The 27,351-nt window shown below is 42.0% G+C and overlaps 1 protein-coding gene across 2 annotated transcripts in view; it reads right to left on the bottom strand.

The window, feature by feature from the left end:
* The window catches only part of PLA2R1 (phospholipase A2 receptor 1), an 82,460-nt gene that overhangs the window by 41,421 nt on the left and 13,688 nt on the right, over window positions 1-27,351 (bottom strand). For both annotated transcript variants that reach the window (XM_067549379.1, XM_067549380.1), the window contains exons 3-9: window positions 25,800-25,967; window positions 22,970-23,134; window positions 11,542-11,655; window positions 10,879-11,022; window positions 10,411-10,599; window positions 8,920-9,077; window positions 5,375-5,482 (exon numbers count right to left, since the gene is read on the bottom strand). In XM_067549379.1, the coding sequence (XP_067405480.1) occupies window positions 5,375-5,482; window positions 8,920-9,077; window positions 10,411-10,599; window positions 10,879-11,022; window positions 11,542-11,655; window positions 22,970-23,134; window positions 25,800-25,967 (1,046 nt within the window). The remainder of the gene's footprint in view (window positions 1-5,374; window positions 5,483-8,919; window positions 9,078-10,410; window positions 10,600-10,878; window positions 11,023-11,541; window positions 11,656-22,969; window positions 23,135-25,799; window positions 25,968-27,351) is intronic.

The raw sequence follows: 27,351 nt of genomic DNA, 5'->3' as shown, positions 1-27,351 counted from the left end.
GAGCCTGAGACATGAGGCCTTGTATAACAGACCAAGTATGAGGCCTAAGGCCTGAGCTAAAGTAATGGTCAAGTCTGTTATAGAACAAAGTTTGCAGAAGTCATGCTGTAAATGCTGGCAAGCTCACGGTAACTGTCAAGAACAGAGTTGGTATTACACACACAATCCAAAGAAGCACTAGGTACAGAGCACTTACACAAGCATATTCCAGAAAGGTACCAAAACATCCCAATACCCCAAAGATAACGAGTGACCCCTCAGAATGACAATCTGATGGATAGAGATGTTTTGGCTGAACCATCCAGTACAAGGTGGTATCTGACCACGTCAGAGGGTGGTATCTCACCACGTCAGAAGGTGGCAACTACAGACATCAGAGGGGCATTACACAACTTGTTTGCATCACTGTATAGAGGAGAGTCTCAAAGGGAGTGTCTTTGTCTGGCGGAGTGAGGAACGGAAAGTCCTGCTGTTTACTGAGCTAGTACCATAGTCAGGGGCATACATGTATTAAGAGTACTTGTAGCACATATAAGACACTTTTTACTATGCTCGTTTGACAATAAACCTGGCCTGCTGTCTTCGTTGCTGAAAGGGATGTGTAGTCTTATTGGATAATCCAATTGTGGTTTGGTGTCTCGATTATCTGCTGTGACAGCATACACACTGGGAGAACACACACACACAGTTTTTTTGACTGCCGCTGAACACTAAGTGGATGTTTTCAGAAAACTATCCACGATCACGCCAAGATCTCTTTTTGTCGAGTGGTGACTGTTAGTTTTTGGCTAACAGAATTTTTGAAACCATTAGGAAAGGGATAGATAATAAGACAGAAAATATCATAAACCACTGCATAAATCCATTGTACACTACTGTGTGCAGTTCTGGTCACCCCATCTCAAAAAAGATATATTAGAATTACAAAAAGGACACATGATGATTAAGAGTATGGAATTACTTCTTTATGAGGCACATTTTTGTGGTGTTCTGCAGGTATCCTTAGAGAATGAGGACTGAAGTGTCAGATATAGAGTGAACGTTTTGTAAGAAGTGTTCGCGCACAGTTGAATAAGCCTGGGAGTTTAAATTCATAACTTTGCTAGATACTAAAAATCTGAACAGAGACATGGGATTTATGGTTTATTACAACAATCTATAACCTCCTAACATCCGCCCTCAAGCTGCCTTTTCTCCCCCCCTTCTTCTCCTTGGTCTTCCTCTCTCCCAACCTCATGACTGGAGGAGTGTTAATGGGCCACTTTACCTTGAAAAGTCCCTTGAAATGTATGTTAATTCCTTACACTCAACAATCTGTTCTGCCTTGTATTTAGCTGTGACACACTGAGTACATATCCCCAGAACTGAAGAGGTCTGTGTAAACTCAAAAGCTTGTCTCTCTCACCAACAGAAGTTGATCCAATAAAAGATATTATCTCACCAACCATGTCTCTCTATTTCATTTTTGTTCATCAATGATACTTGGCATTCCAGCCTTTAAATGCATCTCCTCCTTTCCGATGTTATTTTCTGCAGGACTGAGATTTGGCATGGCAACATTAATAGTATTAGTATTGGGAGATGGGCCCTTCTTACTATAAGTGCCAAGCAGTAAATAAGAGAAATGCCTGTTTTAGTGCTATGCTATGGTAGCTTTAAAAATGTCAATTAAATTATTGAGGACCATAACAGCTCATTGATGTATGTTTATGCAGTGTTGTTGTAGCTGTATTGGTCCCAGGATATTAGATAGACAAGGTGGGTGAGATTATATCTTTTATTAGACCAACTTCTCAAAAACTTGTCTCTCTTACCAACAGAAGTTGGTCCAATAAAAGATATTCCCTCACCCACCTTCTCTCTCTTTTATCTCTTTGTCATCAAGTAACTGACAGCTCCAGAACTCTAGCAGGAGCTGGTTTAAGGAAAATTCTTAAAATCATTGTTTTAGTTATTGGAGAGATTGTCGTAAAGAATCTGACTTTTGTTACAAGACATTTACTCCATGTTATAGCAGATAATAGATTAGGAAAACTAGTAGTTGAATTGGCAAATGACTAGAAGTTTAAAAAGGAGTCACATAGCTCATGGGGAGTTCAGAGAAGAGGAAAAATAGTGATTTCTGCCACTACAGGCTAAGGATGCACTGCAAAAATCAGAATCATCAGCTGATCAGAAGCATAGGAGATTTTAAATGTAATCAAGTAATAAAATCAACAGAAGATAAAAACCTCAGTAAAATAGATAAGACTAGAAAGCTTCATAAAGAGAAACAAACATGCCTAGGACTAAGAATCCTTGAGAGAAAATAAGAGATATAGTGAATTAAAAATCAGATGTAAGACAAGCCACCAGCACTACCTATAGTTAATGTACATCAACAAGAAAAGGAATAATAAGTAAACTTGCAAGAGCCCAGACAATGAAACCAAGAATAAAGTTAACTTTCTTATTAGCAACAGGCAGAATTTTCTAGGACATGATGGCAGCTATGCTAATACTGAAAACAACTACAGTTTGGGGATACAACATCTACTTAATCAACCCATCTACAGTAGATGGAAAAAGAAGACTAACTAGCAAGACAAAGAGTTCACAATAACAAAAAAATAACTGACAGATTACTTCTGTTCAAATGCACACAACTGCTATCAAGTTAAAAATTGACAGACCCACAGAAATCAAGCAACTACACCAGGCTTGAGCATGTTTTACAGGATGAAAAACAACAGAGAGCAAATTTACCCTGAATAGATAACTCCCACAGTACATTCCACTATTTATGACCTATGAGTCAGACATGTGAGTTCTGATCCTGGGAGGTGGTTCACTGTCTTTTGCAACAGTTGAATGCCTTCAAATCACACTGAATTGAGATGACTCAGCATCTCTCATTCACAGCTTAGTCCGATAAAATTGGCTCTGTTCACCCCGACAAGGGGCAAAGAAGAGCATGAACAAAATTAAGCATATGTCTCTGAAGAAAAATGAGAGCATGATGGGGCGTATATACCCCCACACTAGGACAGAAGGAGCCGTTCTGGGCATCTGCAGAGCCTGCTCCAGCTGGAGGAGTTTAAAATAGAGCCAAACAGCTCAGAAGGGCAAGCAGGAGGGATAAGAGATAGGATAGAATAGGGGACTGATTCGTAGGGGAGTCCAGGTTCCCAGGTCCTGTGACCCTGTGAGGGTGGCATAAACCTCTCCCTCCTTGAGATAAGCGGGTTAAAGACATTGTAAGCCCTGACTTAAGGTCTTTGGGGGCCCTCAATTTGTCTGGAAACTCCTTTTTTGGGGAGAGGTGATGTTGGACTTCTATACTTTGTTGGACTCTGTTACCCCGGAAAGGGGTGGATTTCTAGGGTGATCCAGCTAGAGGGCTGAGTTAACATCTACTGGAAGACAGACCGCCACCATGCTGGAGCGACCACCGGCAGGCAATGTAGAGATGGGGGAGAGTTTTGACACAGAGATCTAACTATGAGGCAGTACCACTGGTAATCAACAGCCCTGTCACAGTGAGGGAAAAATATTTTTGTACAATGTCTGTTTATGTGAAATAGTCAAACTGGAACAAAAAAGTAGTGACTGATAGGTCGAAGATATGATAAATGTGTACAAATTACAGGTAGATGGAAAGACCTAAATACAACAAAACTTTTGATACTTGAAAGCTATTAATCCAAGTTCTTCATTCAGCAGTTTACTGATAGGGACTAATATAATGAAAGAAGGTCATATTACTCCTACTACTCATTAATAAAGTCCACCGTCTGTTCCCAAGCAAACTCCAATTCACTTCTGTCTGCTCTAATCTAATCTAAATATTTATATTGTGCCCATCACCAAGTATTTAAATGCCTTACTAATTTGTTACAACAAACACATGTAATTCGATGTCCCTCTCCTCTTCCCCCACTTCATTTGTTATCAGTAGGAGTTTTACCTAAGTAAGTACTACAGAATTTGGCTCCAAAATTATTATTGACTAGCATGGGAGAGAAAAATTGCCACATTCGATTTTGATGAGGTCCTTACTGCGCTTGCAGCTTTATAAAACAAAGAATGAAACATGTTCTTACTAAACTTCAGTAATCTTAACAACAGTCTGTGCCCTGGCTGCTCCAAGAGCTGAGATGGAATAGGATCTTTGAAAGAAAAAGATGTCTGCAACAATTGTCAGTTCAATGACTAAATAATTAATTGCTGGTAACTAGGTGTCATCATAATATCCTTTTCTACTTTTTAAACAAAGGGAGGAAAGAAGATTCAGTGAACTCAGAATCTATTTTGTGATCAGATTATTAAACTTCACTTTTAATAGTACTTATAACACAACACACCTTAGAATGACAAAGCATCTTAGAATGATAGTATATATTTACTTGATATACTTCAGTATAATAGGCCAGAGATTGGCCCAAGTGAAACGCCCTTACTCAAACATCTAACTTTGGGGAAATTTTTTTTGGAGCCACATCTGGATCCAAATATCACAGCAAGTCTCTATCTTCATAATGGTGTGAACAGAAATCCCAGTTCTGAACAGTCCTGCATTTGTGGAAAAATTGGATCTAGGTCCAAACATTTTAGCTTAGGCCCTTCTTTAATTTAAATTGAATCTGTCATGTTTCTTGACCTCTCCACATAGCTTTATTAATCAAAGATCAAAGGAAAAGCAAAAAAAAAAAAAGCGGCTACACTACATTGTGCTGCAATACTGCTTTACAACTAAAGTGGACAAAAATTTCTATTGCAAAAGCTTTTATAAAACTTCTCTGTAGAGTTTTGAGCAATTTTCAAGGACACCAAAACCCATCAACTCCAGAATGCTTCTTTATATTGTGTTTGATGAACAAACTAGTAGCAAAAACAAAAGCTTTACCACTGAACATATAGTTTAAAAGCTTGAATTCCTATTATTTTCCTCTATTTAGATAGTTCCATTTGTTTTATGAAAGTGAAAGGAATGTGAGACTGAGTGTAAAAGTTCATTCTCCATATCAAAGAAACTGATTGTTTTTCACCCTGACATTCCACTTGAAACCATGAAAACCATGTGTGAGATGGGGCATCATATAACAGTCATTATTTGTACAGATGGTCTACAAGCCCATTTTGACTTTTGATCTAGAAAGAAAGAGGAACTTGGGTCACAACTGCAGACAAGGTAGTGATCCATAAAAGGAGCTCTTGTAAATCCTATATTAATCTTTAGTTTATATATTTTTAAGGCAAACAATAGGAAAGACTTTTCCTAGAAAAACTCAAGTATATTTTTAATGTGAAAAAGCAAACATATAAGTTATATATAAATATGTAAAGGCTTCCTATCACATTTTATGAAATTATAAAAAACATTAAGCAAACTCACCTCTGGACAGTCTGATTTTTCCTTAGATGTGACATTTTCAATCTGTCCTGGTCTTTTACAAATGTAAAAATATCTATCCTCACAATTTTTAACTTTCCAGTGTCCTGCCTAATTAAAAAACAAACAAAAACACCAATAAAAAACAAGCACACATGCACACTTGATTCGTGTGTTTAGTCTTCCCGCGCTGTCCTCAGATCACCTGTGGCCGCCTCCTGACAAAACGTTCATCCAAATTAAACCATGTTGCCCAGGAACCCCTCTAATACAGGGCATTTGAAATGAGCTTTTTAAAGATCATGAATCCTCTCGATAGCACAGTAAAGTGCCCCTGGCTTACCATCTCTGTAATGGCACAGTGAGCCGACCCTTCTGGGATGTTAGGAAAGGAATGAGGGTCTGGGTTTGCCTAGTGCACTGCAAGGGGAGTATTTTATACATTGTTGCAGTTGTTTCATTTTCTAACAATGGCAACCTTGTGCATTTCTTTTCATTCTGTAGACACCTCAGCCTTGACCCAACCCTCTAGAAATGCTGTGGAAAGACTATTGCAGATTAGAAAGAGGAAAAAAAAATCAAGAGATGACATATTTGGCGAGCTCATGAATGCCTCCGCAGCTGCAGAGACAGAGCTCAAAGCGTGGCAGCTGACCTTGACCCAGAATATGGACAGGGAGAGTCGCAGAGAAATGCAGGAGCATGATCGCAGTACCACACAGGAGATGATGTGAATCATGCACCACCAGGCAGACATGCTCCGGCGGCTTGTGGAGCTTCAGAAGGAGCGGAGGCCGGATGGAGTCCCGCTGCAGCCCCTCCATAACGCTCCTCCGCCTATGGCTTTCCTGCCCTGCCTCTCCCCCACCCCCAAGAGGTGTCAGAGGAGGATGGCCAGGCTGCAGTACGTGATGCACTCCACCCCGGTGGAGGTGAGCAGAAAGCAGCGGTGACCCTGCTGACAGCTGGCCTGCAAGAAATCACTCTACCCCTTAAGACTATAAATGAACACGCCCCCCCCCAACTTGAATGTTCATAAATAAAAGTTTGCATCATTTCAACACGTTTCTTTATTAAATCATATCTTGTTTGGGAGGGACTTGGAGGGTACTGATATCGATGGTGGTGGGGATGTTGAGCAAAGGCAAATAACAGACAGGAACAGAAATCAGTCCTGCATCTCATTGCAGAACCTGGTTTTCAATGCTTCCCTAATGCAAAGCGCTCTGTGGTTAGCTCTCAGCATATTGCTAGCATCGGGCTGCTCATAATTGGCGGCCAGTCTTTCTGCCTCCACAGCCCAACCCTGGAGGAACCTCTCCCCCTTCGCTTCACACATATTATGAAGAACACAGCACACAGATAACACTGACGGGAGGTTCTTTTCACTCATGTCCAGCCTAGTAGGCAGACTCCTCCATCTGGCCTTTAAATGCCCAAACGTACATTCAACAACCATTCTGCAAGTGCTTAACCTGTTATTATAACACTCCTTGTCGCTGTCAAGGTGCCCGGTGTACAGCTTCATTAGCCAATAGAGAAAGGGGTAAGCAGGATCTCCCAGGATCACTATTGGCATTTCCACACCCCCGATGTGAATTTTTTGATCAGGGAAGAAAGTGCCTGCCTGCATGTTAGAGAACAGCCCTAAATTCCGAAATACGCACACGTCATGCACCTTCCCAGACCACCCCACATAGATGTCGGTGAAACGACCCCTGTGTTCCACAAGGCCCTGTAGGACCATGGAAAAGTACCCCTTGCGGTTTATGTACTTGGTTGCTAGGTGGGCAGGCGCTAATATAGGGATGTGCGTCCCATCAATGGCCCTCCTGCAGTTTGGGAACCCCATCGCGGTAAACCCATCCATTTTGTCCTGCAGATTTCCCAAAGTCATTAGCCTTCATAGCAGAAGTCTGTTGATGGCCCTGCACACTTGAATCACGGCAGCTCCCACTGTAGATTTACTGACTCCGAATTGATTCCCAACCGAGCTGTAACAGTTGGGGGTTGCCAGGTTCCACAGAGCGATGGCGACTCTCTTCTCCACCGCCAGAGCTTGTCTCAAGCGAGTATTCATGCGCTTCAGGGACGGGGCCAGCTCCGAGCAAAGTTCAAGGAAAGTGGCCTTTCGCATATGAAAATTTTGCAGCCACTGGTCATCATCCCACAGCTGCATAACGATGCAGTCCCATCAGTCTGTGCTTGTTTCCCAGGACCAGAACTGGCACTCCACGGACTGCAGATGATGCGTTACGGCCTGCAGAAATCGGGAATTGTTCCGCTCGATGGCTTGTAGCAGGGCAGCCTTGGTGGCATCGCAGTTGCCTGTGCTTCGGCTTCTTGCTCTACTTCGAAAATACTCAATGATAAGCTGTGATGTATTTGTAATGCTCGCAATAATAGTGCAGAGTTGAGCTGGCTCCATGTCACCGCAGCAATGGCAAGCGAGCAGCATAAACAAACGGCGTGAAAATCGGTTTCCTGTTTGTTTGTGGGAAGAAGGGAGGGGGAAGGAGCATTGAATCATGGGACGATGAAACTCGTCCCAACAGCCATCATGGCTAGTTGCACTGTGGGATAGCAACCCACAGTGCACTGGTTTGAATGTCAACATAAGCGTGGCGAGAATGGACGCACGAGCCCGGCACAAAGACCGTGGTGTGTACACGCTCCAGCGACATCTAAAAATCAACTTTAAGTAAGTTGACTTCACTCTGCGGTATAGACATACTCCTAGATAGAATTTCTGGGAGTTGTACAGAGTAGTGCATTCTTTGGCAAAAACATACTTTACTATAAAACTTGAATATGGTGTCATATATTTAAGGAAAGAGTTTATTAGTGGGTTTGAACATTACTGAATTATCCTTTGGCAAGTTAAAATTCTGGAAAATCTTTTTAGGCATCCTTGTTTGGTTAGTAGGAATTGTAATTTATCTTTAAAAAAAAAGTATGCATATTGCTCCTAGTTTCAAAATCTCTGGCAGATTTGCGATTCAATCCTGCTGTCACTAAAAACAATGGCAAAACTTGGAGTGGGCGTGGGATTGGACCCACTGTTCCTTGGTGTAAAATTTTACAAGATGTTCCACAAACTGCTATAAATGCTGAGAACTGAGAGCAACATGAAACCAGCATACTTCATATTCATTTGGAGCTTTCAAGTCAATACCCTAACCATAATAAATTAAGATGCACTTTACATGGATTTTAAATTATTTTCTCTTCACCGAAATAAAACTACCTTCTCACTGACTTTTGTCTTCTTCCATTTGGCAGCCACTGTATTTGTTCCATTTCCTATTGAACATAAGCCCAATGGTTATGTCTTTCTTTATTTTGTTTGTGCATCAGCACAGTCCTAAGAATGACGTTTTAATGCTATATCATACTTTTCAAGACTCAGAGTTATTATACATCAACAGGCAATGTAACATGGTCTGGGGTTGAAAAAATATGCATATTAAAAAATTCGACAATGATCATGACCAAAATAGGTTAACAAAACATTTTTTTTTAAAAGGAAAGGGGAGAAGAAAACTTACAGATCCCTGTGCTAAAACACAAAGTTGGCTTGTTCTCTGAAAGACATTAGGCTCTTGTTTGTGCCAGTTAGTGAAGGTTACTGAGGAGTCATCAGACCATTCAAAAGTAATTGGGGTTTTATTATTGTTCAAGCCAATCCATGTTTCAGTCACATTTTCTGTAAAAGAAAAATAAGAGATTTTAGATTTTGATGAAACAGAAATAAATGTAAATTATTTCCATAGGATTAACAGTACCTTTTTTAAAAATTGCAGAGTTTCAGTCAGTGTCACTTTTTTTTTAAAAAAAAAAGAATTACATAAACTTTCTGAAAATTTACTAGAAAGATATGGTTTTTTTTCACTTTATAAAAAATGGCTTCAAAGGTAGACTAATGTGTTTGATGTAATGGTCTGTAAATGCCCTAAAAATTAGGATCATATGCATGCAAAGGGGAGAAAACATGGTCTAGAAGAGAAAGTTGGCTATGGAGTAATATCCCTTTCTACCCTGCCTCTGTGGCTGGGAACCAATGAGAGCTCTGCTCTACGTGGCCAGGGAGGCATTACGTCTTGGAAAAGCCACTGTAGAGTCCCTGCTCAGTGCAACTTAAGTTGCAAAGAAAATAGTATCATAAGCTATTGCGGCTTTGAGCAATAGTGGTTCTCCCTCAATTGCTTTTGCACAGGGATTATTACTGAACTAAGTGAAAGCCCATGCTGTTGTACAGGTGTAATTTGTAAAGTGTAAAAAAAAAAAAAGCAAAAATTCCTGGGCATTTAAGATTTGGGCAGTAACAGACCACGAATTCCAGTGATGATTGAACCTGATGACACTGTAAATACAAGGAGCGCTCAACCAGGCTTATAGCTGTTTGCATCGCTTCAGATTGATTCAGACATTCTAGGCTTCAGAGTGACAATCCTGGGATTTTACTATATAGATGATTGGGAGCAGTTTGCAGGGGCTCAGCTTGAGAAGGACAAGAACCAGAGTGCAGAGGGCTTACTTAGGACTTGCTCAGAAGCTAGAATATGCCAAGATTCATGGTAATGGATCCTATTTTTTTTACAACAGATCTTCTTTACCTTTTGCTAGAATTACTGCCATGCCACTTGGCTATTAGAATCTGATGCTAGTCCTGCCTCCGGGAGGGATGGGGTGGAGGGGGAGACAGTGTTTGCTGGAGCCTTACAAAAGGTATTGAACTGCATGGGTTGGTGCTCTTCTTTTGCATAAAGGGAAGAATATGGCCCTTCACGTCCGTCATACACATCCATTTTGTTTATTTAATTACAACTGTGCTCAGTGGCGTAGCAGATGAGATAAACATCTAATTTTTTGGGGATTCTAGAGGAAGCAGAAGTTCTTACTCTCTATCATATGTCTGTACAAGCCAAATAATATCATGCCTGAATCATGTGGAAACCCATCATTAAAAGCACTTAATGAATCAAAAAGAATTCAGCTATTAAAAGTAGCACAGTTTAAACTAACTCTCCAGCACTCACCATTTTCAAGAAGGTTAACAAGTAACTCCACGTCTGCCAAGGAAGTTATACTAATGAGTTTGCTATTATCAGTCTGGCAAGAGAGTAAAGCCTCATTCCAGCTCTTTTCCTCTTTATGAAATTTGTAGCAGTTTCGATTGTAGGGATACCAGCCAACGTTACAGTGGGTAGGATAATACTTCCATATATCTTAGTTAAACAATAAAAGATAAGACTATATTACACAAATACATTTCCAGGCTATGCTCTATTGTTTTCATAATACAGTCATAGCTATTTTCTTATTTACAAAAGTGGAAATATAAAACCATCCAAAACTACTAGGTAAAGACAGAACATATGCTATATACGAACACACAGTATCGTGTATCCAAATACAAATGCTAAATATAAATGATATTGTATTATACAAAACACCCCAAAACCAAAAAAACCCACCAAATGAAATAATACTATTGAGAGACTTACCAAATGTTTCATTCTCTGTACTATTTTTGTTTTTTTTGCATACATAAGGCAATCCAGATTCACATTTATAAGTTTGCCAGTCGTAGTGCGACTTTGAATTAAACGCCACACAGTGATTTTCTCCAAATGGGCTATCAGTGAGATCTGCAAACACAATTTTATAAAATGTAAAATTAATCAAAATTTACTTCTGACTTGCAAAACTGGTTTATAGTCCTCCAAAAATGTTATCATATTGATACACAAACTACAAGCCTACAGTACTGGGTAATGCAGGGGAACTGACTGAATTCATAGGAATTGGATAGTTGAACATCAATCTATATTTGTTGCCACGTATGTGCTCATGAGTGCTATCACATGAAATACTTGAAAATTCCCTGTGTTCATTTTCTATGGAAATGAATAGCCTTCAATGATGGGACAAGGCATGTCACAGGGTTTATCATGGTAATGTGAGACTCATCACTCAAAATTCCTCATAGAAGATACCTTTAAAATACCTTTTAAAAATACTATTAATTAAACTCTGATCTATTTCACTGGAATTTTGAATACTCCTCCAAAAGAAAATCCAAAAAGGGCCAGCACTTTTATAAATTTCAGTGATAGAGAGCAGTCAATTACAATGCAATAATATAGTGCAAGAGGAACATCAAGTACTTGATCTCCAGTTCACAAATGCCAATGGTGCTCCATCTGACCACTGCCAGCCAGCAGATTCATCCAGTCTATTTAGGCCTGTCCATAGCAGATTTTCTTCAGTGTTTAACTTCTCTGAAAGATACAAGGTAAACAGAACGTGTTGAACATTTCTTCTACACTGTACAATTCCTGCAGATGCAGATATACCGTTCTCATCTCTCAGAATGGTAAAGCAAAGCTTAAAACAAGTCTCCAGAAGGCTTAGGGATGCCATTGGCATGTAATCTTTTTTTTTTTCTTTTTTTTTGGGGGGGGAGGGGGAGGAAGAGAGGGGGTCAGTCACAGTGGAGGGATAACATGCTTTCTAACTCATAAAATATACAGAAGTTCGAGAACTGTAAAGAACATAAATCTCTCCAGTGTCATTCAGTGCTGGTGCCCTTAGAACTCCCAACATCCACAAGTCCACAAGAACATAATCTCTTCACCTTCCATTCTGTTTCAGTTTTTCTTGATCATTATAAATGAAATATAATTTTAAAGCCAATTGTATATAAAAATATTTAGTGCCTTGATCTGCAAACTACAGACATTTCAAACTCTAGTGAAATAGGAATTTCAGAGCGTTTCCTGTTAGCCACATCCTGTTATTGAAAGTGACAACCGTTGGAATTCCTTCCAATACTTCTTTCCACTCGGCTTCCCAAGAACTCAGTTCGACTCCAGACTTTGTCACTGAGGTATCTTTATTTGGCACACAGCAACACTATGTTAGTTAATCAGGCTCAAATGCAGGGGGGGATGGATGCAGGATACATCACATCTCCAAAATTACATAGAAGCCCTGTCCCTTTATATACATTACATATCTTATTGCATCACACATTTTAAATTGGCTTGGCTACTTTGTAAGAACTAATCGCTGTGCAGCATGCATTGTCCATGCTAGACCTCCTCTTTATCACCTCTCTACATTCCTACTTTATCTTGTTCATCCTTACCTTGTTTGTAGTAAATGGTTCCCTGGGTGTCCTTCCTCTTATCTTAGCTGGTCCAGACATTCTGTCTTGTTAACCTAATGATCTGTTTACCTCCAAATTCTATCTTTCAAGAAATGGAGCCTCCTTCCACAAGTTAATCATTCATGTCAGGCCAGGCATCAGCTACATTCCCTTGCTTCTGTCATTCTGTTTTATATTAGTATTAGTTTCATCTGCATCACATTCCTGTCTTTTCTGCGCTCTTTTTTTAAAGTTTATTATCCAGCAACACATGCTTAAGACCACAGTAGTTGTAATTATTTGAACCCCCATCAACATGAGGCTTAAACAACAAACCAGGGGGTGCAAGTTCACTTCCTCTAGTACAACCCACCATACTGTTTCCACTGCCTGAACAATATCATCCCCAGTTGCTTGTTGCTTGGCTATTAGTTGGACAACAGGCATCAATGGCTCTTTTTTCCTTTGTAGCAAATAAATGGTGTAAATGGACAAGGGAGGTATGGATGTAAAGAGACTGGTGGCCAGTGATTCCCATTTGGTATTGTCTGACATAGCCTCTGCCACATTCTCCTTCATCTTCACACTTGGCTATAGGGCCTAGATCCTGATCTGAATCAGAGAGGTGAGGTCAGACAAAATCCATCCAGGTTCCCCTGTAATGGTGTTGTCCCCACTGAAAAAGTTGTGGTATCCCAGAGCACATGCTGTGTCTCTAAGCTGTACCACCTCCTTCACTCTCTCTTTAATGACTAGTTGGGTCCAAACTCCTTCGCTTGTGGTCAGGTTCATTCAGGCCAAGCACTCAAAGAACCATCTGTGCTTGATGTGTTTACAGCAGGCTGTGTTTATTTCATCTCCATATTCACACTTGGATAATGCTGTTTATAAATCCCATTCTCTACTGTACCCATACTGTTAACATATACTAATTCTTTAGGATTCCCAGTCCATCTAAGAATAGCAATCTTAACTGGCACAGTTGAATTATTAATTTCATGTGGTGCCCAAGGTCCAGGACTTTCCAGCCTCGCAAATTGCAAATTTTCCTTCCCAACATTCTTAATTCTCTTATCCACTAGTGGGTCCAGATAATTGTGCTGGTTAACAACCTTGACCATTCCCCCGCTGTTTCATTTCTTCTATTCCCTACATTAGATGCATAACAAGTTTGGTGCCATATATGCTGCACCCAATCCCCTGAGAAACATTATTATTATTCAATGAATCAATAACAATATTCACAGATATATGAATCCATTTTAAAGTTTGTGCAGCGGAGGGCTTATTACTAATAGTTAATACCACCTGCTGCAAGATTAAAGTTCTAATCCCTCCTCCTCTTTTTTAATGGCCCAACCTAATCAAATCAGTTAGTGAGTTAATCTTAAAGTTCAATCCCTCAATGTCTGCAGAATTCCACAGAGACCACAACTCTGGTGCCACACAGTATGGTTGCCACTGTGTCCCTTTTGACTCTATGATTTTTCTGTCCTTCTTGGAATATGCTTCCCAGAGGATCCTGTCATAATCAAATGTGTGCCCTGATATTACTGGCAAACCATTTTTATATGGAGCTGGACAGGTTCCAGGCAACCTGTATTTTGTAAAATCTAAAATAAATGGGAGGTATATCCATCCTACATCTTCTACCACTGTTTCATGAGTGGGGTGTATAAAAATACCATTCCCTAGCCATGGAGCATTTATTGGACAAAATGGGGGGGAGGAGATATTGAGCCCTGTGGAACGAAAACAGTGCGGATGTATGTAGGTGCCTTTGGCCTCACTGTTTCGAACCATCCTCCACCATACCAGTGAGGAAGAATTGATGATAAAACCAACTATCCATTTGGATTTAATGTCAATACAATTACTGAATATAAGCAATCCGGTAGCACTGAAATTCCAGGGTATTCCATATTTTCCTAAGTCCACATCAACCACCTGGACTTCAGTAGCCATCTTGATGTTCCAGACCCACAACGACTGAAGTCGTAGAGTCCTGGCAGCTGCAGGTTGTTGGGAATCACAGAATGGTTCAGATTGTATTCGTATGCTCTACAGGTAGCCAGATAGCAGGCCTCCAACACCCATGCATGGCAAGGTAAATCACCTCTTGTCATTATGATCTTAAGCACGGTGCTGTAAGGTTTTGCCACAAGACCAGGTGAACATTCGTCATCTGTGGCTCACCGATGTGTTTGGCTTTCTACATGGAGAGGAGAAGTGATCTGAACAGCTGTAAAAATTCATCACAGATCTAATGCCACATCAAACCACAAGAGCGTCCCCAATGTTGAAAACCACCACCACTGCATGGATGCAGATCTGCAAGACAAAAAAGGGAGAAACCATTTCTAGCTTCTCTCTTTTGCTTACTTTTGTGAATTTTGAGCTGGCTTGCACAAATCTAACTCTGCCCTTTACTTCCCAGTATACTCTAGTATCACACATGGACCATATCACTTTGCCTTTGGGAAAGGGTGGTAGGCACCTTGATTTTGGATCATGACATTAGATCCCACTTGATGCTTGGTTAGGTCTCATTTTGCATCGAACCGTGCCTTGGCCTTCTGTACTTCCACCTTGTTGGTTACCCCCACGCTCTTTTAGACCTGTAAAATTTGCATCTGCGAGTCCTGTACCCAGGCTTCTGACAGAGCTACTGTAGCCAGATGGACTTGAACCAGGTTAATCATGTCCTTTCACAATTTCATTAGTCTTCCCATCAAGGCCTTCTAGGGGGAAAAGCCTGTGGCTCTACACTCCCTACCTCTGATATACATAGTGACAGTGGTAACTCTTCATCCCAATTGCTACCTGTAACATTAACCTCTTTGCTGAGTTCAGATTTCATGGTTCCATTCATTTACTCAACCTGTCCTGCTGCTGCTGGAGGATAGGGAATGTGGAACTTCTGATTAACGTCCAGCATGGTGCACACTTCTTTGACAACAGTCCCCACAAAGCTGCTCCCATTGTCTGAGTCAATCACCCTAGGCACCGCCCTCTGCAGAACAAATTGTACACCAATTGTTTTGCTGTAGTTGGGGCAGTCATATTATTGGTGGGGAAGGCCTCCATCCAGTGCAAAAAAGCATCCAGAACCACTGGCACATATCTAAATATTACCCTTGAAGTTAAGGATAATTCTCCAATATAGTCAATTTGAATTCTTTCCCATTGATCTCTGGGTGCCTGTCTCATAAGAGCTCCCCTACATTTTCTGTTAGTTAGATCATGCCTGATTAGGCAGGCATCAAGAAGCTTCTTTAGGTCCCTTTCCCATCTTGGTCAACCTGTTTCTGGCCTTTGCCAGTTTCGGGTGGCCACCCACAATTGACCCCTGCACCCATAATAGCAGATCTTTTCACATACCCTGTAGTGCCTCTCATACCAAACTATTTTCTGATTTTACACCTAGGAGTCCCTGCTCTATTACTAATTCCTGTCCTGCTACCTTCATTCCCTGGCAGCATGCTTGCTCCCAAAGTGCTCCTAGCTCCAAATCCTGTTTCTGAATGTTTTGCCTTTGCTCTACTTTAACTTGCAGTATTTGTTGCTGCTATGGGAACAGCTTCCAAAGCATTCTCCCATGGTCAAGGTGGTCCGGTGACTGCTGCATCCTTGACTGCTACGTCGGCTGCCTGATTCCCTTTCATCAGTGGATTTTTTTTTCTGTGCGTCAGAATTTTAACTATGTCCGCTCTTTCAAACTACTTGGCAATATCAGCCAACATTTGCCACATACTGCACAATTTGATTTCTCCTCCATCAGTAGCCCAGTACTTGTTCTGAGCCCACCAGGCTAACATTAACACAGATCTCCTGAACACTCAACCTGAGTCCAGTACTATGGTAAGTTTAGAGTGAGATCTTTTTTCTTCCATCAACGCACTGATAAGTGCTGCCAACTTTGCATTGTGAGCCAATTTACTGCCACAGTTATACCGTAAAATGTTTATAATCATTCCATCCCTCAGTTTTTCTGCTGCCAGATCTCCTTTCTTCTGTCCTTGTACATAGTGGCTACTGACATCTGTATACCAAACCTGCTCTTCTTCTTTATCCTTGCCAGTATGCAGTTCTTTAAAGATTGGATGCCAGGAGCTAAATGCACACTCATGTGGCATCCCTTCTGTGCAAATTCTTGCAAACCATTCCTTTGGGTCCTTAAGATGGATAGCCTCCACATTTTCTCTTTGCAAAGTCAGAGTCCATTTCTGAATTCTTTCATTGCTCACTTGCCCAGCTGATACTTTTCCTTCTAGCAGTAACTTAAAGTGGGTATAGTGGCTGATTATAAATACCTTTGGCCTCCCACCAAGCATTTGTGCTTGATAATAACCTAGGCTATGGCTACACTGATGGCAGTAAAGTCGCCGCCATCAGATCGATTTCTCTGGATCTACTGAGCCGTCAGTGAAGACCCACTTAGTCGATCCAGAAATCGACATACTAAGACCAGCTTCACAAGTGGCGTAGTGCTGCATCGACGGGAACACGGTTCCCCTCAGTGCAGTGCAGTGAAGACAGAGCGCAGAAGAGAAGCAGAGAAGTCGATGGGAGTTATGCAAGTTTTTTGTGTAGCTTACGTAACTCCCGTCGACTGCCACCGAATCTCGGAGGTAAGTGTGGACAGGGTCCTAGTATGCTGCCAACACAATTTTCTCACATCAGTTATACTTAAGTTCCACACTCTGCAGCAGTTGGGAGGTGAATGCCACCGACCAATCCTGATCTCCATATTTCTGCATGAACACAACCCCTATGCTGCGTGGAATTACCACTGGGTACATAAAAAAGTCTTACTCTCATTTGGACTAGCCAGTACCCAGCCACTGCTTCAGTGTGCTCTTCCTGCCAGTCCCAATGAGCTGCCCTTAACCAATTCATACAATGGGTTTACTGCTCCAGCATAAAAGGGAGAAAACTCCCTGGAAAACCCTGTTATACCAAGAAAAGATTGCAGAGGCCATTTGTCTGAGAAGATGGGCAGTTTGGAGATTAACTCTGCCCTCTAGTGGTCTATATTGCACCCTTCCTTACCTATCATACCCCCAAGAAAGTCACCTCTTTCCTGGCCAGCTGTGCTTTTCCACTATTTACTTTTAATCCTGCAGACACTGCAAAGCCTCAAACAAATCCTATTTATGTTCCTCTTCTGTAGGGGATTGAATCAGGATGTCATCAATGTACTGGATGAGTCTGTACAGTTGAGGAAAGCCCCAGAAACACTGCTTCATGTGAGCATAGAAAATGATAGGGGAATTATGGTCCATGCATATTGTATAGCCCCTCATGTAAAAGCCATCATGTATTGACAATCCGGAGTTAGGAGGAGGGATCAGAACCCATTACTAATGTCCAGCACTGAAAACCAAATCGTTCTAGGACAGATTTTTGCAGTCATCACAGGGTAAGACACCACTATTGGAGCCATAGATTTTGCCCTGTCGTTTACACTGCTATAGTCTCTGGTCTACCTCTACCCTCCTCCTGGCTTTTGCAATGGCCAGACTGTGGAATTACATACCGAGGACATTGGCTTTATCACACCTTGCTCTAACAACGTCTCCACTATCTCCTGAATTGGACTGAAGGATTCCTTAGGTACCGGGTACTGCCTCTGGGGCGGTGGGTTCTCTCTCTCAAGCAAAATCTGGGTATCCATCTGACTATGTTCCAGTTTGGACTTGGCCAGTACCTCCAAAAAAGTCTCCACTAATTGAAGTACCCAAGCAGATGTGTCCTGTTCGTATCATAGAGCGATTTCTTGTGCATTTTTAATTGAACCCATCACTGCAACCATGGGCGTAAAACCTCCTTTCATGTTTCCCCCAAAGCATCATATTAGCCAAATCACCCACTAATTTCATTTCCACTAACACATGAATCCCCAGGATTTCTTCTCGTGAATTTACTACCCTATCATACTCTCCTTTCCATGTTTCTGTTATAATTGGTTCCTTTTCCCTAATTTGAACTGGGTGAGTTACTCCAGTAATTCCCTGAATCCTCTCTTTCTTAGTCCCTTTTGACAAGCGCTCTATCATGATTATTGCTGCCCCACTGTCTAGTAAACATGTCCTTTTCCATCCCCACTATAGTGTTTTTTACCATGGGCCATTCCCAGCCATACTGTAAAAGAGGTGTTATGAAAGATAGCTGGGAGGGAGTCTGGCAACTCTACTGGAAGCTCACTGGAGAGGCTGCTCACTGGACTGGCTCCCCTGCAGGGCTTTCAATCTCTTCACTTCCTCCTCCAGTTCCTCCTTCTCTTTCTTAAGCTGCCAGAATGGCACACATGGTCTTCTGTGTTCCTGATCTCCTTGACCCTTCGCCCGGAATCCCTTGCCCCTAGGGCTGAATTCCACTCAGAAAACCTTGGCTTCTGCCACCAACACTGGACTTATGCAGTCCCTGCCAGAGCTCTGCTCTGGACAACAAGACTGTCCAACTCAGCAGAATTAGGGTCAAATTGTAAAAGATAATCCTTGTATTCTGTGGGCAGTCCAACAAACAACACTTCAATATGTGCTCTCTCCCCCCTCTAGTTAGTAACTTTTGCATATTACGCTTCCATAGATTCCACCACCGAAGAAGGTGATTTGCTAGTTCACTGAGACCCTCCTGCAGAAGGAGCTTCATATTAAACAACTTCACTTGAGCTGATCTTAAATTGTACAGCACCTGGTCCAACTGTGTCCCTAAAACGGAATCCTCCAGGGTATGCCCTATGACCCGTGGCCATTAATTTCCCAAAGATCTCTGCAATACCTTATCTCAATCCTGCATATTAAGTGGTTCATTTCTTTCAAGGCCATTCCTTTAAAAAACCACTGAGTATACTTATTCCAGTCATCCCTGGGGATGGGGTCCCCAATTCTGGACAAGGGACTCCAATTCCTGGACATGGAGTTTAAGGAGTTTCAGTAACAATCCATCCACCATCCTTCCATTGCTCTTCTATCTTAACTGTAATGGGCTCAGCTGGGAAGGAAGAGGCGAGGGTCTATAAAGTCAGGAAGATGGCAACAGACAGATGCAACAGTCAGTCCTGGGAACAGGGAGGATGGTTTGGAGCTAGTACTCCCAGAGAAAGGGGAACCAAACCAGAAGTGGTAGGAAGCAGTACAGGGAGAAAGCAGTGATGAGTGGGAGAGTAAAGCCCAGAACTGCTGGGTTGAGGGTCCCTGGACAGGAACCCAGAGTAGAGGGCTGGCCCAGGTTTCCCTACCTGCCAGTGAAGGAGCGGCACATGAGGCAGTGAATTGGAAGATTGCCTAGGGCGGCTGAAGGAAAGACTTTGATAAACTCCGGAAGGGGGAGGAATGCTGGTCAGAAGTCTGAGTCATGAGGAAGACACTGCAGTTCCTGGAGTGAGAGAGGGGCTGCAGACCACAGAGAGGTGTGACAGCGTGCAACCGTAGGAATGGGCATCGACCGAATGAGCTAATCCCCAGAGCAGCCAGGAGGAGGCTCCAGACTAGCAGTGAGTGGTGTGCCCTGTCCCAGGGGGCCATAGTAAGTTTCGCAGGCCCTACTGCACAAGTGTGTCCCATAGCTACACTGCAAATTGGGGAAAACCCTCCTGGTCCTGTCTCCCATCATGCTGGTGCTGCCATAACTGGTCCTATAAGTTTGCTACTTGTTCCATGAGCTGGTCTTGTTCTTTGCTTATCTCCTCACAGCTTGCATTCTTCTCCAAAAATGTCTTGTATTGCATGTACCTTGTACATTTCTTTCCTTTGCTCCAGCCCTTTTCTTTCCTTTTACAGTTTGTGGACCTGAATCTTTAAGTCCTTCAGTTGCTTATCCAAGGCTCTGATTCCCAATATTAAGCTTTGTAACAATAGAGTCTTTTGCTTATCTGTTTTACATTTCTTATCCAGCACTATGCGTTGGAGTTTCTCTCCCACCCAGTCTCAGTCTCCCCCTAACACATCTCTGGGAGGTCCATAGGAACCCCCTTTGGATTCAACCCACCCCTCCAGTGCCCTGGAAACTTCTTCAAATTTAAACCCTTCTAATGCCATTGCTAAGCTGCTGGGTTGCAAACCTTGACAGCAAAGCCACACGTATAGTAAACTATATGTTACCTGTTCCAGACGAATGGATCCGGGTCGAGGCGCGGCACCACTATGATGAGATTCCCTTCATGACTTCGTTCCACTTGGCTTCCCAGCAACTCTGTCCAACTCCAGTCTTTGTCACTCAATTATTTTTATTCGGCATGCAGCAACGTTACGCTGAGTTGATCAGGCTCAAATGCAGGGGGGATGGATGCAGGGTACATTACAGCTCCAAAATTACACAAAAACCCTCTATCTTTATATACATTACATATCTCATTGCATTAACCATACAATTCATCACACATTTTTGGAATGGATTGGTTACTTTGCAAGAACCAATCACTGTGCAGCATGTGCTGTTCATGTATTCTCCATGCTAGACCTTCTCTTTACCACCTTTCTACATTCCTACCTTATCTTGTTCATCGTTATCTTGTTTGTAGTAATGATTCCCTGGGTGTCCTCCCTCTTACCTTGGCTTGTCCAGACATTCTATCTTTTTAACCTAATGATCTGTTTACCTCCAAATTCTATCTTTCAAGAAATGGGGCCTCCTTCCACGAGCTAATCACTCATGTCAGGCTAGGCCTCAGCTACAATAATAATAGGAAAAAGCTGATATTTGTAGAGAAAGGAAGTATCAAGATTCAGAGCAGCCTTTAGAGCACGAACTAGAAGCCCGATTCTGCAATCCTTTACTTGCACTTGTATTCCTCAGTCAAACTAGTAATCCCACTGATTTCAAGGGCTTCAGGATCAGGCTCTGAGACAAGATCACAAACAAAGGCTTGTTTAAGAGACCCTTTCTTCAAGTAGGAAAACAAATAACCATCAAATCAAAGAAGAAGGTTTTCTGTTTATGAAGACAGAGCATCATCCCTGCCCTTCAGGATATTTACTAAAAACCTGCAAAACCTTCTGGTCAGCCCAATCCAGTTAGCATAGCTACTGCAGAAGAAATAGATTTTGACACAGGGAAGAAAGCAGATATAGTCTGCAATTTAAAGGATCTCTCACTGTATTTGTGTAATTCTTCAGGGAAAATGAACACATCTGTAACCTGCTTTAATGGGCACACTCATCTCTTGAGTGCTGGGTGTGAAACGGCAGTCCTTTTGTCAACCAACTGCAGGCTGCCAGCAAACCTTGGCAGCTTGGCCCTCTGGTCAAGTCACAAAATCCAAATGAAGCCCTTTCACAGTACTAAAAAGTACAATAACTTAGTGTATTTGCCCATGGTAGGATCTCGAGCCCCAGCTCTAGGCCCATTAAATTTGGCCCTTTGTTCGGGCTCCAAAACAAGGCCTGTCCCCTTCTTGGGGTTTACACCACTATACCTGTGGCTGGTAGGGGAACCTGGGCTCACCCATTACTCCAGGTTCCAACCCAGGGACCCAATAAATAGCAGCCCCGAACTACTTACTTCACTCTGTCATTGCTATTTCCCTGGACCTTTTCCTACTGGACCCCTTTTATCTCCAGCCCTATCTCAGGGCTGGTATCCTCTGGTTCTCTATCTCCAGGTCAGAGAGGAGTATCCTTCTTCACTCCTCTGGTCCCAGCTAGGAATTGACCTGTTAAGGCCTTGCAGCTTCTTTTATCTAAGCCTGCTGGGCTCTGATTGGCTGCTTCTTTGAGATTTCTCTAGGCAGGCCTGGAGCATCTGCCTTTGCTGCTCCCTTCCTGTTACTTCACTGCTTCCTGGGATGGGATGTAGCAGGACCACAGGGCCTCCCATATGGAGCTGCAAAGGTCAGATACACCTCATCACACTTCCAAAAAGGCTTCAGTTTCAGGAATGAAATAATAAGTCATATGTTAAACTGTTTGGGAGTAACACATTCATCAACCTTGGACTTGGTTTGTTAAGCCCATATCTTACTTGCACTCAGATTTAAAAAAGAATTTTACCAGAACAAATGGTATGGAAAGGCCCTGAAAACTGAAGTGGGTAAGAAAAGAGGTGTATATACTAGATATTGGTGACTATGGTGTAGCACCTCTTTGCAAATCTATGGAAACCCTTCTGCATGAACACATTTGGTTGGGACTCTACAGGTCTAGGCCTCAGTAATGAATAGCCACTCTATACAGCCTGCTTCTCAGGCAACATGGCCAAAATATCCCAAAACTTTACAACTTTGGGATATTTCAGCCAGGTTGCCTGATCTATACTTGGGTCTGAACTTCTATATCTAGGGATGTTTGGGTCCAGTTTTGCTTGGGCTTCATTTCTATTAAAGAGCAGTATTTGACACGTGGGATGAAATCCTGGCCCTTCTGAACTCAGTGTCAGAACTGCCCAGTTAAACAAGCAACACATATTTAAGGAAGTTTTAACGTAACTACACAACATTTACTCACCATTTATATACTTCTGTTCTGCCATGTCTGTGATACTCAGCAAATCTCCTCCTTGTGTCTGACATGCAACACGTGCCTCATTCCAAGAAAGAATAGAAAAAAGATTAAACTGATAGCAAATTTGCGTGTCAGGGTTCTTCTCCCAAAAAATGTCACAACCAGGCTCTGTGTGGAAATCAGTTAAAAACAGCATGATGTAACAAAACACATAGAGAGACAACACTATAATATAACAATCTAGTTAATTAATGTTGAACACCAAGTGGAAATGCCATCGAAGCATGAATTTGAACTCATTTTCAATGTTCTGGTGGTAAAAGCACCCAAGGAAATAGGATGCTATGTGAATTTTAAGAGAGTCGTTTCAACAGCTTCAACATTTCAAATGAACTGCTCAGCTTTAAACAATATTAGGGAGTACTAGGGGGATGGTCCTCCCCTGGTGTAAATCGTCACAGCACCACTGAAATTAGCGCTATGACAATCTGCACCAGCCCCTAGAAACTTAATGGTGAAACTAAGTCATAGCAATCTTAGTAGGAACAGGGTAAATCCCGCCCACACAGCTGGAGTAGAAAGGCAATTATATCTCCCCTTACTCAGTGCTCAAGAGGACACTCTGTTAGGGGACGAGCACATTATGAACAGTTACTAAAGGCAATGCTAGTAGTACTGGCTATTCAGATCTGACACTCCCCATTATAAAACCCTGCTTTCAGTTGCTTATGACGGCTGAACTCTAACCATTTGCCCTGCAATTTTCCACATTGGGTGTCTATCTCAGGCAGGGGAAAGTTTTGGCCAAAATCGTTCAGCTGTTTCCGAGAACAAGAGTAGGGGAAAATATACGTTGTTTTACCCATTTTAAGATATTTGGGAGACCTTTTCTTTCCAAAAGCTATAGTGCCTCCATGCTTTGGAGCCAGGACTTGAAATTTGGGAGCAAGTGGTCTTTGTATCATGATGTGTCTTTTGCCATCCTTGTAAGAATCTTCTTAAATTTGGCCAAGTTATAAGCCTTTGATAAATTACAGTGTGCACATGCTCAGAAGAGACTTCTTATATTTTAGCAGCTACATTCTCTGAAGATCCTATCCGCACTGGGCATACTCCAGCCCAGGACTGAGCAAGACTTTCCCCGCAACTGCAGCTCTGGGCTGTGTCAGGTCTGTATCTAGACATCTGAACTGAGAGCAGTGAGACTGTCTCTCTTATGCTCTCAATGCTACTCCTTCCCTGCTTTGCCCAGGCACTATGGAAGAAGAAGATGCCTCATTCAAATACAGAGGGGACAGGTGTCAGAATGGTGGTGGGGAGGACTGACTGGCCTGGAAGCTGGTAGGTAGGACAGAGGGAAACTGGAAGTTGGGGTTGTGGGGGACTGTGACTAACTGGGCAAGGAGGCTGAGACAGGGAGCTAGAAAAGAAAATGGCATGGAGAAGATTTGAGAGCCAGTAGGTGGAGGAAGACTGAGATCAGATGAGGAGCTGAGGTGGGAGAGATTGGCTCTGACTGAGTAAAGAGACTGGGTTAAGGAGCTGAGCATACAGAACACTGACTGGATGAGGAACCTAAGGAGGGAGACTGGGAACCAGTGGGGATGGTGGAACATGGGCATGGGGGGTGCGGACTGGAGGTTATGAGGGTGGGGGAAAGAGCTCAGATGAAAAGCTGGGAGCAGGGAAACTGGGAAAGGAGACTGGGGACAAGGAGTGTGGGGGGTGGGGGGCAAGGGGGAAAATGAGAATGGCTGAGCAAGGAAATTGGGACTGGGAGTGAGGAGGGAAAAGACTGGGACTCCAGAGGGTATGACTAGGACTTGCTGAGCATGGAGACCAAGACTGGGATGAAAAGCCTGAATGAAAAGCCTGGGACTAGCTAAGTGAGGAGAATGGGACTGGGATGAAGAGACAGAAGAAACAGAACTGGGACAGGTTGGAGGTATGGGGCAGAAGGGGGGGCGGGTCACACTTATGGGGAATGAGCAGAATAGTCTATGTCCACTGAAGAACACTCTCCTCCAAAGCTTGGATTGGAACACAATCCTTGAATCTCACCCTTCCTTTAGTGTCAACAAATATCTGCAAAACCCACTGGCAAAGTGTCCCATCCCCCTCTAGTGCTTGTCCACACAGAGAATGACAACCTACTATTGCAATCAGTTTCTCTGTTAACTCAAGTGGCAGGGTTCTGCTGGTGGGTCTAAAAGTTCCAACCTTTCTGATGGCCCATGTGGGTGTCAATATGATGCCACCTGTTGGAATCTCTGTTTTTATGATTTTTTATTTGTTTTCAAAAATTTACAACCAAATTATGTTAAAAAAACATTTAAGGTTGCAGAGTCAAGCACTCAGAAGTTATGAAACGCCTGAAATCTTAAAAACACCAGCCAACGTTTTTTATTTATCTAAGTATTTTAGGTCCAAATAATGGGCCTATTGAAGACAGTGTGTGCACCAAAAGCAAATTAAAAGGTGTGCTGTAGTCAAAAACAGGAGCGGCCCTATACAGAAGAAATCATCATCCGCAAGCTGTGGAGAAAGTCATCAGGCTGGGTGGCGCATGGATGGGCTGGTAGAAGAGCATGGGTGTAGTCACTGAGGGTCAGTGAACATCCCTTGTATTCATATTTTGCATTTGGGATCTGGTTTTGGGTCTCAGAAGGAAGCATGAAGAACTATGGCCATGGCTGCAATTCTTTGCAGAAACGTCCACACTAACAGAAAGGCAATGACCTTACAAATCATAAAACAGCCTGCTCTCCTTGAACTAGTGTATGACATCAGTAATACTTTTATTTACAAAACAGAGAAGAAAGGCAGTACGTACCAGCATTTAGGCAAAACCCCCATTTTTCATCTCGTTCATACCGACTTGTTGTGGCACACCAGTAAAAGTCCCTGCTCTCTTTGGTGCATTCATAGTACCATTTGTTCTTATATTTAAATGGAAAAATACAAGGGACAGCAAAAGAATTTCCCAACAGGGTATATGTTTCTGCAATAAATAAAAGGAATAAAATCCCATGTTAAGGAAATGGAAAATCTGTGTCAGTCAAATACTAGTTTCTTTTCTCCTTTTTTTACTCATACATGATATCACAGCTATGCTGCACATCAGCAGAAGTTTATTTTTAAAAAATTCCAGTCAGCATAAGTAGTTCAAGTAATCTTTCAAAACTGTGGCCCTAATATACTACTATAAAAGTGTACATACAAAAGTAATTATGCATACAAAATCTGCATTTAGGACTAATTACACATAAAAATGTCCATTGGCATAGCATATGCAATCGCCTGATCTGCAAGCACAAATGCATGTTTGGTTCACCCAAATCCTTTTGGATATATTTTCAAGACCAGGGTTTGAATACCATATCCTTATTTGTACATATTCAAATCCAAACAAGCAATTTAACATAAACCCCGATAATTTTATGGATTTCTACTGTTTTTTAATTTTCCCTGTTTATTCCTCTGTTCTATTGTTCCTTGCCACTAGAATTTTAATAAGCATATTTTACCAAAGAAAAAAAAGCCTTTTGCAGTGTGAATAGTAATAATCTGACTTTGGGGAAGAGTATCCAGTGCTATTTGAATTCATTAGTACTTTGGTTAATGCCTTTACAAAACAATCTAGATATTTTTCCTACTATATTTTCATTAACAAAATACAGAAAGGATTAAGTACATCTGAGAGCTGCAAGGAAGCTTTACCTCACTTCAACTTCACAGCGTTGCCATTCAGTAAGGGGAATTTTTAAAGCACCACAATTGTTTTCAGCATGAAACTAATGTTTGCGAAAGTGCTGGACTGATAGCCTGGAGATCAAAGTCCTCTGTCTAGAGATCAGGCACAGCATACACAGTGTTAGTTTCCCAGCGCTGATGCCAGTCTGCCCCAATAAGGGTGGCAGACTAGTTTATTCACTATACGAATCTCGTTCAAAACCAAACAAAGTTAACGGACAGTATGATAAACATGGGAGATAGCTTTATTATTTTTATGAATATTATACATACCTCAATCTATTTGATTACTATCATGCTATCAGTCCTGATTTTTGTACATTAGCATTACATTTCTACATTACACCAAAGTCAATGGTGTAAGTAGCCAATCATCAGTACCTAAACAATACAGGCGTCAATACCTTTGAAAATTTATCCCCATCATGATCTGTTCAGCACGTTGGCTGGCAACCCCAAGAGGGTGGGGTAATCCAAACGGGAAAAAATTAAACAAAGGATTTGGGCTGGATTAAAGTCTCAGCCCTGAAGCTCACACGGAGTCAGAAGAAGGCAGTGACTGCTGGGAAGACACTGATCCTCCTCTCCCAGATATTGGAGTACCAGGGATGAGTCAGGTTTACCTAATCTTG

The sequence above is a fragment of the Emydura macquarii genome, unplaced genomic scaffold (genome assembly GCF_026122565.2).
Source record: "Emydura macquarii macquarii isolate MOO-44397 ecotype Brisbane River unplaced genomic scaffold, CSIRO-AGI_Emac_v2 contig_1253, whole genome shotgun sequence".
NCBI classification, from domain to species: domain Eukaryota; kingdom Metazoa; phylum Chordata; order Testudines; family Chelidae; genus Emydura; species Emydura macquarii.
Note: the sequence above shows the minus strand (reverse complement) of the source record. Positions and strands in the feature narration are given on the sequence as shown.